The 15,638-nt window shown below is 41.0% G+C and overlaps 1 protein-coding gene across 1 annotated transcript in view; it reads right to left on the reverse strand.

The window, feature by feature from the left end:
• Window positions 1–15,638, reverse strand: part of FBN1 (fibrillin 1) — a 230,897-nt gene that overhangs the window by 71,362 nt on the left and 143,897 nt on the right. The window contains exons 18-29 of the mRNA XM_029952242.1: window positions 15,359–15,484; window positions 11,590–11,715; window positions 10,801–10,920; window positions 10,446–10,583; window positions 9,590–9,640; window positions 7,586–7,711; window positions 5,486–5,713; window positions 3,015–3,140; window positions 2,768–2,896; window positions 1,863–1,988; window positions 1,630–1,755; window positions 350–472 (exon numbers count right to left, since the gene is read on the reverse strand). Coding sequence (XP_029808102.1) covers window positions 350–472; window positions 1,630–1,755; window positions 1,863–1,988; window positions 2,768–2,896; window positions 3,015–3,140; window positions 5,486–5,713; window positions 7,586–7,711; window positions 9,590–9,640; window positions 10,446–10,583; window positions 10,801–10,920; window positions 11,590–11,715; window positions 15,359–15,484 — 1,545 coding nt within the window. The remainder of the gene's footprint in view (window positions 1–349; window positions 473–1,629; window positions 1,756–1,862; window positions 1,989–2,767; window positions 2,897–3,014; window positions 3,141–5,485; window positions 5,714–7,585; window positions 7,712–9,589; window positions 9,641–10,445; window positions 10,584–10,800; window positions 10,921–11,589; window positions 11,716–15,358; window positions 15,485–15,638) is intronic.

Below are 15,638 nucleotides of genomic sequence, written 5' to 3' on the forward strand. Positions count from 1 at the left end.
AGTGATCCTGATGCTGCTGGTCCAGGGAATCTGGACCCTGAGTGGCACTGAGGTAAACCAAAAGATCAGATTCTCCAAATTTCTGATCAGTAAAGAAGCTATATTTTATACTCCATATGCCAGGAACTGTGCTAAGCACTCTACACACTCCCCAACACAAGCAATCTGAACCCCATCTTTTAGATGAGGAATCTGATGCAAAGGATCTTTATCAAGGACACACAGCTAAAATATGTGACAGAACAAAATTTTGAACTCAGGACTGTCTGACTCTGACGTCTGGGTCCTGAACCACTCTAGCTATGGACCTGTTATTGAGAGATTTCATAGGAAGCTAAGCCCTACTCACCAGTGCATGACCTCTGGTCGGGCATCAGTGCAAATCCTGGTTGACAGCTACATTCATAGCTGCCTTCAGAGTTTGTGCAGAAGGTCTCACAATTACCATTCATTATACTGCATTCATCGATGTCTAAGAAAAATAAAAATAATGTCACCTTTCTCTGTGTTTATGATCATGGCATGAGTTTAAAGTTTCCAAAGAAAAACAAACCAAAACCATCCTAAGGCAACTGGAAGTGACTGTGTCATTCAATTCCTTCAACACATATAAAGGACAAATCTACTTTGTGCTACAGATAAGGATCTAATAGTGAGTGAGACAGAGCCTATCCCTGCCCTCATCATGCTTGTGTGGCAGCTGAGAGTTAGGTGAACAGTGACATGGTACATGGTGTGCCACATGCCGTGTTAGGTAAGGGCCAGGGTTAAAAGAACAATCCCAGTTATGATAATGGGCACGTGGATGAAATTCTCTAGGTCACATATTCAGTTATAAACTTGACATTCAGTTAGATTGGCTGAGGTTCCAATCCTTTTCAAGAACCTGAGTTGGAATTCTGAGTTGTCCTGGGCCATATTTCAGCAAAATTTGGGCTGATTTATGGCTTTGGGTAGAAACCATGTGAGACTTGGCAGTTCCACATGATGTACACCCCAAACCAGGCAAAAACTGGCAGCTTTTAAAAAGTTTCACTTTGACTTTGGGCACAATAAACCCAGAGGGCTTTCTGTGCCACTCTTCCCACTAAACCCACAAAGGGCCCTCCAAAGCAAAATGCTTGTCCCACAAAACTTAGTTTTTAAGGAGCGCCAGACCTGGCCTCCATTTCAATGTAAGATATGAACAGAACACAGTCTTCTTTCCAATAATTATTCTTTGAAATCTTTTAGCTGATCTGAAGCACCTAAGGGCAGACACCGTACCGTATGTTCTTTGTCTTTGTCACAGGACCCAGGCTTTGTTTATGGCGCGTGGTTAGTAATCACTTGCTGATCTGCCTGGGTACGCATGTGCATAAACAAAGCACGTGCTACCATTCAAAGCAGAACGGCTCAAATTATACTTGTTAGAGCTAAAACATCCAATATCCTTCATTTAAATGGTTCTTTAAACAGGCAAGGAGGTGAGATCCAAAGATCGTGAGCCACTATGAAAAGAATGTTACTTACAGGAAAATAAGAAAGATTAAGTAAAAGTAACTAGTGATGAAAACACAACTCAGAGAACATTGTTTGAGGGTTTTAGAAAGAGCCTAAATAAAATATAAAATGAAAGAGAGAACTTACCGACACAGAACAGCCTGTCAGGAGTTGGGTTATAGCCAGGGTTGCAAGCACACTGATACTTCCCTATGAGGTTCACACAACGGCCGTTGGGGCAGAGGTTCGCACTCAGTTCGCACTCGTTGATGTCTGTTGAGAAAATAAAAATAGCAAACGTCCAGCCAGAAGCTTCTGACTGTGGCAGAGAAGTGGGTTGAACAGCTGACCGCAAGTGGTCTGAAAGTCTTTTTCCTTACCTATACATGCTGAGATGTTGGGGGACAGCTGATGACCAGGAGGACATTCGCAGCGGAAGCTTCCCTCTGTGTTTAGGCAGACGCCTCCTCGGCATAGGAGAGGATCTCTCTGACACTCGTCAATATCTGCAAAATGGCAAAGGCCCATGTTGACGATGGCGGTGGTGTCCTAGACCAGGACCCCAGGCCATTGTCCTCCTCGGTGCCCCCAGCTGCTGAGAGTCCTGGCTGCTCACGTCTCCAGGCTCCCTTCTTGGAGAACCTCTGGCCACCTCACCCAGAAATGCCTGAGAGGTGAGAATTATACCCCGCCCCCATGTTGGGGGCTGCCCGGGGCTGGCAGGGGACTCTACAGTCTGGCCTCCTTGCCTAACGGTGGGACAACTCTTTGGTGCCATTCACACTCCAGAGGGCTCTGTGGGATCAGGTTAGGGCTAAGAGACCTCTTCCCCTGCCCTAAGTTGATTCCCTCACTTCCTTTCAGCTTCTTTCTGAGAGTACTGCCTCACAAAATCCCCATCACAGGCTTCTTTCTAGGGAACCCAATCTAATGCAGCCAGCATAATCAATCTCTTTTTCTAGAAATGTTGGACAGAAGCCCATTATGTGATGTGTAAAGCAGCTAATGTTTGAATTGTCCTCTCTTCTCTGGGGCGTCTCTTCCTGATGTCAATCTCACCTCTCGGACTCATGACTGGTATCCCAGGCCACCCGCCAACCCACAGCATGAATTCCCTCATGCTTTCTGCGTGTCAGTCTCCCTCTGCCCCACCCTGATTCTGGACTCACTGGTCAGGAAACCAGTCCACTGGGGGAGCAGGGGAATCCCAGGAGAGAGGCTCTGAGTCATCAAAGCTTTGAGGAATCCCTCTCTTCCTGTGCGGATCAGATGGTCACACACTTACCCATGCAGTTCTTCATCATCATGAATCCACTTTCATAGCCCTCGTCACACTTGCATTCAAAGTCCCCGGGGGTGTTCACACACTGGCCTCGGCCGCACAGGTCAGGGGATATTCGGCATTCGTCGATGTCTGAATGAAGGCAGTAAGCGGCAGCACGTGAGTATCAGGACAGCTCTCATTCTTGTGGCAGTATGTGGCAAGGTGAAGGCTTCTAAAGGGTGTCCCGGGACGGGGGCCCTTCACTGACCTGTGCAGTTCCTTTCTTCAGAGTCAAGAGCAAAGCCACTGTCACACCTGCACTTAAAGCTGCCAATGGTGTTTCTGCACTTGCCATGGGTGCAGAGGCTGGGAATCATCTTGCATTCGTTGATATCTTCAAGAAAAATAAAATGTGCAGAAAGTTACTGGGCATCCTATAAGGAGTTCTCCATTCCCCTATTTAAAATTTTTTTAAGTATTTATTTTTGAGAGAGACAGAGACAGAGCACAAGCAGGGGAGGGGCAGAGAGAGAGAGAGGGAGTCACAGAATCCAAAGCAGGCTTCAAGCTCTGAGCTGTCAGCACAGAGCCCAATGTAGTACTTGAACCCATGAACTGTGAGATCCTGACCTGAGCCTAAGTCAGACAATTAACTAACTGAGCCACCCACGTGTCCCTCAGTGCCCCTATTTAATTCCACAGTGCCCCTATTTAAAACCCAGATGGTTGAAGGGCCCTGATTTAAGGTCTTGGCAATATGCATTTTATTTTATTTTTAATGTGTATTTTTTAAGAGAGAGCGAGAACGAGCGGGGGTAGGGGTGTTTGGAGGATGGGGAGGAAACACAGGATCTGAAGCAGGCTCTGGACTGACAGCAGAGAGCCCAATGCGGAGCTCAAAGGCATTAACTGTGAGATCATGACCAGAGCCACAGTCAGATGCTCAACCAACTGAGCCATACAGGTGTCTCTTGGCAATATGCATTTTAAAGAATGTGTGATGATCCATGAAAACTATGATTTTGTAAACACTTCTAGTCTTTTAAACTTCTACATTTTAGAAAGCATTATTAGGGAAATAAAGCGAGGTGTTTATTTGGACTTCTAGAGTACAGCACACTGCCTGATACATACCAAACGCTTAGGTACTTGCTGAATTGAATGAATAAATATTCTAAGCCACTAGCATCCATGCTTAAAAGATGCGTGCATAGAAGATGACTGGAATATATTGCTTCACAGAACCAACTGAGAGTATAGTGGAATTAGATATTCATCTATTCTTTTCAATGCTTGTTTGGGTACACTTGAAATGTAAGAATGGCATTTATAATTTAAACTATGTGCAAATACTGTATACTATTTAAAATATTTTCTCAATTAATATTAAGGTGTTATCAATATAATTAAAAAAGAGTTTCTTGTACACTAGAGACTGCATATGTATCCTGGGATCTCCTTTCAGGAGTCTTTAAAAAATTTATTTTAATGCTTATTTATTTCTGAGAGAAAGACAGAGACAGAGACAGAGAGAGACAGTGTGCAAGTAGGGGAGAGGCAGATGGCAGGAGACATAGAACCTGAAGCTGGCTCTAGGCTCTGTGCCTGAGGCAGGGCTTGAACTCACAAATGGTGAGATCATGACCTGAGCCCAAGTCAGACATCTAACCAACTAAGCCACCCGGGTGCCCCTCCTTTCAGGAGTCTTTCTAAAGCAAGACCTAAAGCTCAAGGAATACAAGTTCATTTCTACAAAATTTCATGAAAGACAGATTAAATCTCCAGAATAAGTCCTCTGTGGCAATGGATTGCCGCAATCTTTGGAAGCAAATCATTCAAATTCCTTTGAATTTACTTAAGAGACAGTTAAGAGGCCATCTAGAAACTGTCTCTCCAGACAGAATTTTAATCCCCAGGGTTTCTTGGACTGAACACTTAGTACAAAAAAAGTTTACACTTTTTGTATAAGAATAATTAAGCAATATTTATATACTCATTCCCCAGTTTTATAAGTTGATTTAGTCATGAAGTGTAATAACTAGGCCCAGACACATTGGGCAACCGAGATAAAAATCTATACCGGGAATATAAGCTGAGCCTCTCCGAAAAACAGGAATTCTGAGAAACCAGTCATGACTTTTCCATGTGCTAAAGTAAACAAGTTATGCATCGTTGTGCATAAAAAGTTAAATCAATTTTGGAATTAGATTAAATCTGTAACTTCTTGTTTTACATGAATTTTAGATTATAGCATAATAAACCGAAAGAGTGTTTGAGATAGCACAAGGCACTGAAACGACGTGGACTGTATTTCAGATGAAGAAGACCGGCCATTGCCTTCTCAGGCCACTCAGCCCCCATATCTATACTCAAGTGAACTGCCGGGAGCCAGATCAAACCAGCAGATAAACCGGCAGACCCTAGAGTGCCAGCAGGTAGAAGTGTAATTCCCCAAGAAGATTTCTTGTTTGTTTCTAGCTGGCTCAGGTAGGATAGTGCCATAATCCACGTGGACACATAATAAACGGCTAATGGGAGAGGTGAGTGACCTCGGGCAGTCCCGGAGGTGGGGAAAGAATCGTCACAGAGAGAACATTTGCTGTCTGTAAACCCAGCTGGTGAATGACGGACGCTCAGATCCTCGAGGGATGGCCACACTGGTGACGTTCTCTGCACTTCGGGTAGCAGAACACCCTGTCCGTCTAAACAGAGGAGCGACGGTGCACTGAATCCCTGTACCTTTGAAGAAAGGTTTTCCATTTGTGATTTCCTTTGTGGCGAATCCGGGCCCCCTGGGGCAGAGCTCCTCGTACTCGGGCGTGCTCCTCACGGGACACTCCTCGCATTCGTCGGTGCCCCAGGCCGCCCCTACCGAGCAGCAGCAGGCGTCCATGCGGTGGCGGCCGGCGATGGGCAGGGTGCACTCCTCATCCTCGTACCTCAGGAAGCAGGTTTCCACGCGGATGTCTGCCAGACAGAACATAGGGGGGCTGACGAGAGCTACTCTGTGCTCACTCCCCCCTGCTGCCAACCAGTCGTGTCAGGCAAAGTACAATATACACCCTAATCTGTGATGTACCTATTGGCTAGAATGGCTTGTTTTTTTTTTTTTTCCCCAAAAAGAGCCCAGGCTTTCTGATGGGTAGTCCCACCTAATAAAGACTCCCTTTTCTTTGGCAGCTCGTATTTATTTGCACCTCCTATTTCTGGAAACATTCTTTTCAAATTTTAGGCACCTTTTGATAATTCTACGTAAGGAACAGTATCCTGAGAAATCCCACAATGCTCTTTTGGGAGACGTCTGCTCCCCATACACACAGGCTTACTACCATGGCGTGCGCTCGATAATGGCTTGACGTCTCCCCTCTAGCTGCAAGGAAGCTGCACTCTATCGCTGGAGAACATGTAAGCCAGCTCCAGCACACCTCGTTTGGGGGGAGGTGCAACGTTAAATTGCAAAATGAAGACTATCCTACTTGGGATGAAAGAGGAAAAACACAAAGAAAAGCCATTCATTCCCCTTCTCAAGTATTTCTTTCACCTCCACATGTGCTTATATGTACAGTCTTTGGGGCACATGTGGATACCTCTGGCCCCAACCCCAAATTCATGGAATCGTGAGGAAGAGAAGGAGAAGTGACATGGTGGATGTCAGAAGACCTGGAGTTTGGTCTTGTTCTGCAACTAAGAAGCTGCTTGTCTTAAAATAACCATTCACCTAAGTGCCTGAACTTCCTTTAATGTTAGAAAGCTGCTGAAATCTTTGGGGCAACTTTATATTTAGGTTGCCTCTAATAAGACAGATAGCTTCTTTTTAAATGATTTCAAAATTAAACACTTATTTTAGTCTTTCAACTCAAGAACCTGGAAGGTTCTCATTAAATGCTCATTTCTCCTAAACAAAAAAGCTGACTCCAGAGGAGACTGACATCGATGGCTGCAACAAGACTCAAGCCTCAGGATTCCAGCTTTTCTATCCCATATTGCTTATATTATAAATCATAAAGTCCTATACTTAAAGGTTTGTTAGTTCTAATTCAAAAACAATCTGAATCCCTTAACCTCATATCACTCGTTTAACCACCTATAGTGGTCCTTCACTAAGGATGATCTTCAGAGGAATATGGCTTCAGATACACAATGTACCTGAGCATCATTTTCAGAGTCACAGACTCAGAAACGAGTGATCCAAGAGACCTATTCCTGGCAGTCAGAAACTATAGAAGTAACCAGATGCCACACACGACTGTGGGGTCTCAAACGAGCTGTCATTAAAAGTCCACAGGGAAACTTTCTAAAAACTCAGGGTCCTGTCTTGCATATCATTGCCATGTGGGCTTGAGCAGTTGGCATGGAGAATCCCACCATGATTAGAAGTGACAGACCCCCGGGCTCCTTCAGGTTCACTCAGGACTGTGGCACTCTTCACTCACCCCCACGAGGGCTTCCTGCAAGGACCTGTCAGGACATGCCCAGCTGGAAGGGGTTACCATTTTCAATTAACCAAAAATGTTCTTACCACTATTCACCTTGTATCTACCCTATAGCCATGGTATGTGGGGGCAGATTTAAGGGCTTTGGAATAATACCTGTGATGGTAATGATTTAAGGAATAGTGACATCAATAAAGAACTAAAGTTTCTCTTCACTAATATGAACAAAGAGCTTGGGTGAGGAAGGCTTTTGTCAGGAGAACCAGCATGGATCCTAGTGGAAATGTTGAATTGGGGGTGTGTGTGTCTGTACTTGAAACCAAATATTCAGCTTTATCTTGTTAATGGAGTTTCGAATAATCTTTAGGAAAATGGTCATTAGAAAAGTAATAAGCTCAGGATTTACCTAGGCAGATCCTCCCTGTGGCATCCAAAGTCATCCCACTGGGACACTGACATTTAAATGATCCCTTAGAGTTAACACATAAGCCATTTTTGCATACTCCGGGGAATACTTCACACTCATTTATATCTATGAAGAAAAAAAAACCATGAAGTTAAAATATTTATATAACATCATTCTGCTTTATTTCATACACAGGGTCATAGTTATGCTCACAACAGAAAAAGCCATTTTGAACCAAATAAGTTCAAAAAATTAGTTTGCCTCCAGATAGCTCATGTAAAATTTCTGGTATCTTTGAATAGCAAATCAGACTGAATCCACCTATTACCAAAGTACTAAGAGTTTCTCCATTGGTCCTAGGGAGTAATTTTTTTAAGTTTCATTTATTTATTTTGAGACAGAGACAACGTGAATAGGGGAGGATCAGAGAGAGGGAGGGAGAGAGAATCCCAAGTAGCTCCAGAGCCTGATGTGGGGCTCAAACTCACAAACTGTGAGATCATGACCTGAGTCGAAACCAAGGGTTGGATGCTCAACCAACTAAGCCACCAGGCGCCCCAGTAATTTTTGAGTTACAGAGACTGGGGGTTGGTTTGAGTTCTTGGTGACAGCTCTGGGTACTATAGATATCTCAGGTAAGACTACCAGGAGTCACATAATTGGCTTTATGAGATCAGATGTCTGGAAATAAGTAGAGACAGAAACCTGGTCTTTCAAATTGACAAAGAAGAGGTAGCTTGAAGGTGAGCATAGAAAAAAAAATCCCACTGAGAAATATGTGGGGTCAGTCAAGAGAGTGTCTTTTTAAGTGTCATCTGCTGAAATGTCCCCAGAAGGCAGATAACTAGTTCTAATTCAGCAACAGTCTAAGACTTCTGTCAAAGCCTTAGTGTTCCCAGCTTGAGTTAGGGAGCATCAAAAGATGCTCACGTTCGTTTACTCATCATCCACCCAATCTCTCTCACATGCACCAGTCCCTCCCAGTTTGCTTAATGGGAAGCAGTATGTTCTCCACTTAACTTGGAAAACTATTCACCATCAAGTTAATTCAAAGAAAGGCACTTGACAATGCCAAAAAAGGAGAACATTAGTTAAGAAATACATACATACACACACACACACACACACACACACACACACACACACACACAGTGTCACTATTTAGAAGAAATAACTTTCCAAATGAGTGATGTTGGAAAATCTATTTGAAATCTTTCCTTGTGAGAAATATAAGTGGGGAGGGAAATTTACCTTTTTGGGTTTTTTGTTCTGGCCATTTGTACACGAAAATGTGCTGCTGAGGTCAGATAAGTTATTAACAGTGGGTCTGGACCAGAGAAAGGCCAAAGGATTCAGTCATCATTTGGAAAGCAAGGCCTTGGGTGGGGGTTGTAGTGTTCCTCTTTATTTGAGCAGGGAAAAAACTTCATTTCATTCCACATATGGGACTAATTGCTGTTTTTAAAATTTTTCAGCTGCTGTGTCATGTCAGGTTGTGTTAGTCACCCTGACCTACGTCTATCTAGGACTCTGTGAGAAAGAATCAGAGCAAACTGGAGAGGATCCACATAGACTTTGAAAAATGAGACAACAGACTATGTCCTTCTAAATCACCCATGGCCATGAAACAAACAAACAAACAAACAAACACACAAAACTCAGGACAATCCAAGAAAAAAATGCAAATTTTACAGCCTCATTGAAAATTTCCACTTTTGTCTTCCAGATAGTATTTTGAAAGTGCAGTCACTCTAAAAGTCACCCTTTTAGGTCAGCCTAAAACATTTTCAGTCACCCTGCCCCATGGCCAAAGTGATCCAACACTGGCAACAGTATATATATGCTTGTGAAATTAACATCTGTTATGTTCTGCAATTCTCATTATTTTTCTCCCTGCTGCATATTTCCCACTGTAAAGTTACATGACAACTTTATCCAGTCCAAGTTAACATAAGCATTCTTCATGCACACAGAAATTTACGGTTTATAAATAATCATAAATACCTTCACACTGTGTTCCTTTAATTCTTGAATAGCCTTTACCACATATGGGATCTGTAAAAAACAAACAAACAAAAAACAAATTTAAGATAACAATATCCAGACGTCACATGATATAAGAAACACAAAGGAGTACCTGGACACGAATTAGATTTCGTTGCTATGAAGAAGTCTAAGATAACAAAGTGTTTCTGAGATTGAAAAATATTCAAGGAGAATGAAATGTCTCCTTGAATTAAGCTCAGTTCCTCTGATTCTAAGGACCCAGAGATCCCCCTAAAGATCATGCTAAGGTGATGACTAAGAAGGAAATTGGCTAGATTTCTCTTTTGCTAACAACTCTAAAATAGGAGTCACAGTATATGATTATTGTAACATGAATATGGAAGACGAAGTCTAGAATTTGAACATCTCCCTCCCTGCAGCATTCACACATATAAATTCACACATTTATATATCCAAACATTGAATCAATAAAATCATCAGCGAGGCTCTCAAACCTCAGCTTTGCAACAGATTTAGAAGTTAAGCCATGAATAGTGGTTCCTTCATATCAATCCATTTTTGGAAGATAATCTATGCCTGTAAAAAACTCAGAACCCCTAATTAGAAGGTTCCAAGAGAGCCCATAGGAATGGCTGATCTACGAAGGCAACGCCAGGTAACCACATTACCGTGTGCGATAGAAAATAACCAAATCACATAAAATTACTGTCCTTGACACTTCTCTTAGTTTCCTATTCGGCAATAGGTTTCATTGGGGTCATTGGAATTAAATCTAGATTTCCCAGGTAAACTTAAATGACAAAAGTACTGGGGGTCTCCATTCTAAGCAGAGACCAGTGCCCGTCTCTCTTACCGACTTGGCATAGGGTACAGGGGCTCCCCCAGGCAGCACCGAGGGAAGAACAGCACTGGGACTTTAAAGTGGCTCCATTGATGTTGATCTCACACCGCCCATCAATGACAGTCTGCCAGCAAGTGCCCTTGATGGTTTCTGCAAAGAGGTTGGAGATGATGTTTAAAAGATACTTAATAGAATCTCTATCAGAAATTCAAACATGTGCATTGGAATTACAGCAAAAATGGCATCGTGAAAGAAGGGATAATGATAAGTTAGACTTTCGTTCATCCATATTTAAACTCTTTTGCAATAAGGTCTCTTGCATCAAAAGTAGACATTAAATACAGTACTAATACAGCAGAATAAATACCTATGCAGATGGTTTTTGTTGGATCCAAAGTACTTTCAGAAGAACATTCACAAATAAAAGAGCCCGGGCTGTTCTTGCAGACTCCATTAATGCAAGGACTTGATTCACATTCATCAATGTCTAAAACAAAAACAGGTCTACATTACTGCGAAAGTCTAGTATTGGGCATGAAAGAATATGTAAACTTTGGCCTCAGTTGCTACCATATTCTTTATTAGATAGTAAAGCTGGCCTAGATAGATGTTTTCTAGACTAGATGGAATATCAAAACTAATCACTGAGCAAATCTCTATAGCACAGAATCTGGCACATGGCTCAATCTTTCTATTCAGGAAATTTGGAGCAAATCTTACATGTGATCTCTGAATTACTAGCTATGTAATATTTTCTTCATCCCTTCAATGATGGCAAATAAAATGCCAACTGCAGGTAAGTACCAGAAGAGGTTACAAAGTGCATGAAAGTGTCATTGAGGACCACAGAATCTCAATTACAGTGACATAACTTTCTAAAATAGAGGTGACTCTGGGATACCTGGGTGGCTCAGCTGGTTGAGCAACCAACTCTTGATTTCACCTCAGGTCATAATCCCAGCATCATGGGACTGAGTCCCACATTGGGCTCAGCATGGAGCCTGCTTGGGATTCTCTCTCTCCTTCTGTCCCTCTCCCCTGCTCGCTTAAATAAATAATAAATAAATAAATCGGTGTGACTCTGATTTTCATGGTTTTCCAGTGGCACACCAAAAGACAGTAAAGTACATACTATCAGAATAAAAACACAGTTTACCTTCACAGGTTTTCAGATCAGGTTTGTAGATAAATCCCTTGGGGCAGGTACAGACAAAACTTCCAGGAGTGTTTCGACACTGTCCATTGTCACAAAGCAGACTGTTCAATACACATTCATTAATATCTGCAAAACCAATGAACATGAACTTTTAGAGGGAGCTCATTCTTTGCATGCAATTTCTCTGCTTTTTCTAAGCTAAGTTTTTAAGGTCATATGGTATGATTAATTTAAGCCAAGAGGCAAAGCTCCTCTACCCACGGGTTTTTGCCTAACTTACCTAATTTGAGGAAAATAGGGGTTTCATCTGATTATACTAGTCTAAAGTCACCAGACACTGTTCAATTCACTTTCTTTAATAGGAAGAAACCGGTTTCTTTTGCTGGAAATCATTAATATTTATATAACAGTTTTATTGTGCCAGAATTAAAAGGACTAATCCTATTGATTTAAGGGACTAAATAAACATTTAGAAAGTATGGTCCATCTTTGATGTGTTAGTTCTAGAATGGGTGTTTCTTCTTTAGAGTAACTGACACAGTCGCCAGTTGTGTTTATAGAGTGTGAAGCAATCTGTAGAGTTTATAATTCTTACGAGGAATTTAGACCTGAGATGCAGAGAGCTCAGAAAAACTCCTTATTTTCAGGTGAACGATAGGTCTGTCTGATGCAAAATCTAACTTTTGATGTTGTTACTTAGGTAATTTATGAAGTGTGGAACTTCAACAGTTTATTATATACAATTGGACTAAACTACATCACACAGCCATAGACCAGGCTATATGTTCACAAGGAGTTTGTTTATACATCAAGAAATTCTGCTTAGATAATCATTTGACAATCTAGTAACCCTAACATAAAGGATACATCAATTCAGTACGAGAAATCATCATAGGTTCACAGTGGTAAATATAAGTTAATTAGCAATATATTATAAAGTATTTAAATTATGTAAAAATTAAGTATAAGGTTATTGGGTGAGTAAACAAGATGGTAATAATTCTGTCAAAATGATATAAGAAATGGTAACACTTCCCCAAAGAGCCAATATTGCAATTCTTAAACTTTGATGATGTCAGAAGAATCTGGAACTTTATATTGAGGAATTTAAGATTAAGATAAAAATCAGCCAGTCTCTGGAGGGGATGGCTGTGGTGGATTTTTTATTCCTCACTTCATATCTCCAAACATAATTTGAAATATGAACACACTTCTGACCTGATGGCAATCAGTTCAGCTTCAGAGTATATACTTAACTCATTGAAGGAAGAATCCCTATGGCCTCATAAACTCTCCCTTTTGCTTCCAATTGGGTGACTTTTGGAGGAAGCAAAGCATCTCTGTGTCTTTCTGGGCCTGCTCAAATAAATAATGGTTTCTCTCTTCTGATGAAGAGAGGCTTTTATAGAAAAATGGAATAGTAAATCTAGTTTGAAAATACCATGTGCATTTATGACAACTGTACCCAGGAAAAGAAGCCCTAAAATTAAGAGTGTGAGAGAGAAAGAATTCACTTCTCAAAAGTCATTGTAGAGCACAAAGAGAAATGGGTTAACTTTGGGACAGCAATAAAGTTAGAGAGAGAAAGAGAAACCTACAGTTGAAAGAAGAGGCTTCTGTGATAAGTGTGTAGCTCCCTGATGACCACTTATCCTCATTTTTTAATGTACTACTTAGCCTGAAATTCAGATGCAAGGTGATTTAAAGGGGGGGCAGAGAAGATGCTTTTATTTACTGTTACTTCTTTTTATGCGCGTGCAAGCCGCATATGGAGGACAGCAAGCAAAAAGTATTCAAGTAAGATTTCTGCTTCTTTGAAAATAATTGCTATCTCCACTTTGCCCATAATGACATCACGGGCAGGCCTGATGACAAAGGCATCTATTAGGTGTGACACTCCGCTTCAACCTGCAAAATTACATCACACGAGAGAAACTGTGCTCTTGCCATGTTCTGTCCACTAAGCAGTTAAACAGAAGACAAGAGTAAAAATTATTTATGGTGAATAAAAGTACATGGAAGAAGAGGAGAATGCTAGCGCGTGTGAGAATAGGCAACCTGTAGAGAGGTGTCCAGAGAGCCAGAGGGGGCAAAGTGATTGAGGGCTTATTTTAGGACATCCAGAGTTAGATTTCCTTTCTATTCTATCTCCAGAATCCTTCTCTTTTCTTTGTACATAGGTAGAGCCATACATAAGAGTCTAGAATTAGGGAGTCCATATTGTTTTAATACGGATGCTCACAGTATCAGATAATACAGAATTTTTTAGGAAAAATTATGAAAAAAAATAAAAAGAATAAATGATAAAATACAAAAAAAAACCCAGAGTACTTTTGGGGTATGGTAATACCTAAAAGGAGACAGAATTATATAGTTAGGTTGGAGGAACCTTGGAAAGATTATGTACAATGGCAAGAGGTCAAGGGACAACAACAGATATTTGAGGTGGTCATTTTTAATAGTTCAACATAGTATGTAGTAAGCTTTTTAAAAATACTTAATTGACATGGTCACTTTTCCCTGTCCAGGGGAATAGTGTTGTATATGATGTAATTTATTCCTCCTAAAGTTCAGTAGGGGACCTCTTAAAGTAGAGGCCTGAGTATTTCAGCAAACTCCTCAACACCAGAGGATGTGCCATGGTAAAGTAAGGAACCATGGCAAGTAAAATTGCTTGTTACCCAGGGACAAATAGGAAGAGGAACTTTCTTTTCTTGGGTCAACTAATGGCTGTCTGAAAGATAATTGTGTTCAGTACCTGGTGAGTAGTTCATGCTTGATCGATTATGTGTTGAAAGAATGAAAAAAAAGTCATTTTTATTTATTACTCCAATCTGTAGCATCTCAGAATTATTGAATGTTCCACAAACTGACCACCTCAGAGCAGTACTTTTCAAACCCTACCACTAAAATACCACTTAGGGCAGAAGAGAGTTAAGTTCTAATGCCGAAGCCCCAAATGGCTTTTAGAGATTAAAAATATATTCGAGAGCCCCCTTTTATCCTTATTAAAGCCTATTAATTTTCATCCTACTCTATGATAGTATTTTTTGTGTAAAATGTGTTTTGCTTTCAAATCAAAAGGATGCACCATCTTACATTTTGGTTTTGGCATATTCCCATGAGTATGAATATTCTAGTGTTAGAAGCTCGCCTTCAGGAAACCTACAATGTTATATGTCACTACAGTATAGAATGGACAGTACATTTCAGAAAACATTAGTCTAGGCAACTGAAGAAAGTTGAAGAAAAAATAATGGTGCCCATGTTGACCATTTTTTCCCCAACCAAAGGTTGTTGGTGTGTGTGTGTGTGTCTGTGTGTTTAGTTTACTGGCTGGTACCTTCATCAAGGTTTGTTAAAGCATCAAAAGCGTGTTTGCTAAACTTAACAGAGAACAGTTATAACTGAAAATAAGCTGCGTTTTCTTTGATTGAATCTAATAAGTGGCTGGGAGAAGAGTTGCTTCTCTTGGTAAAAATAGGGATGCCTTTGTAGACACACGAGAATGGCTCACGATCTGTATTTTCTGCATCTAAGGAGCTTCTCTTTTTTGGAGTGAACATGATGCATGACTACTTATAAATTATCAGGATTCAGCTATGGAAATTTTAGCTCATCAGGACATGTATGTGCCATGCTGACACCCATAGTGAACATCATCCCTTTGCTCAGTCCTAAAGCTACTCAAAAGCAGTTTCCTCCAAGCAACAAAAGAAAAGAATGCATGATGCATGAAATGTCTTAGAAAACAGGTGAAACTTCTTACCAACACAGTTTTTCCCAGTCGAATCCACTTCATATCCTGAATTGCATATGCATTTGTAGGTCCCACGGAGATTTTCACAAATTCCATTTGGGCAGATATCTGGATCTAATGCACATTCATTTATATCTGCACCACCAAAAAGAGTTCAATATCAATAACATTCTAAAGCAAAGGTCAAAGAAATGTCAAAAAAATAACATTACGATAAATGTAAAAGCCTCAGGCCCTGGTAAAAATAAAGTTTCACTTTGCTGAGAAAGCTTGATCACGTTTTCTCACT

The sequence above is a fragment of the Suricata suricatta genome, chromosome 9 (assembly GCF_006229205.1).
Source record: "Suricata suricatta isolate VVHF042 chromosome 9, meerkat_22Aug2017_6uvM2_HiC, whole genome shotgun sequence".
Taxonomy (NCBI): domain Eukaryota; kingdom Metazoa; phylum Chordata; class Mammalia; order Carnivora; family Herpestidae; genus Suricata; species Suricata suricatta.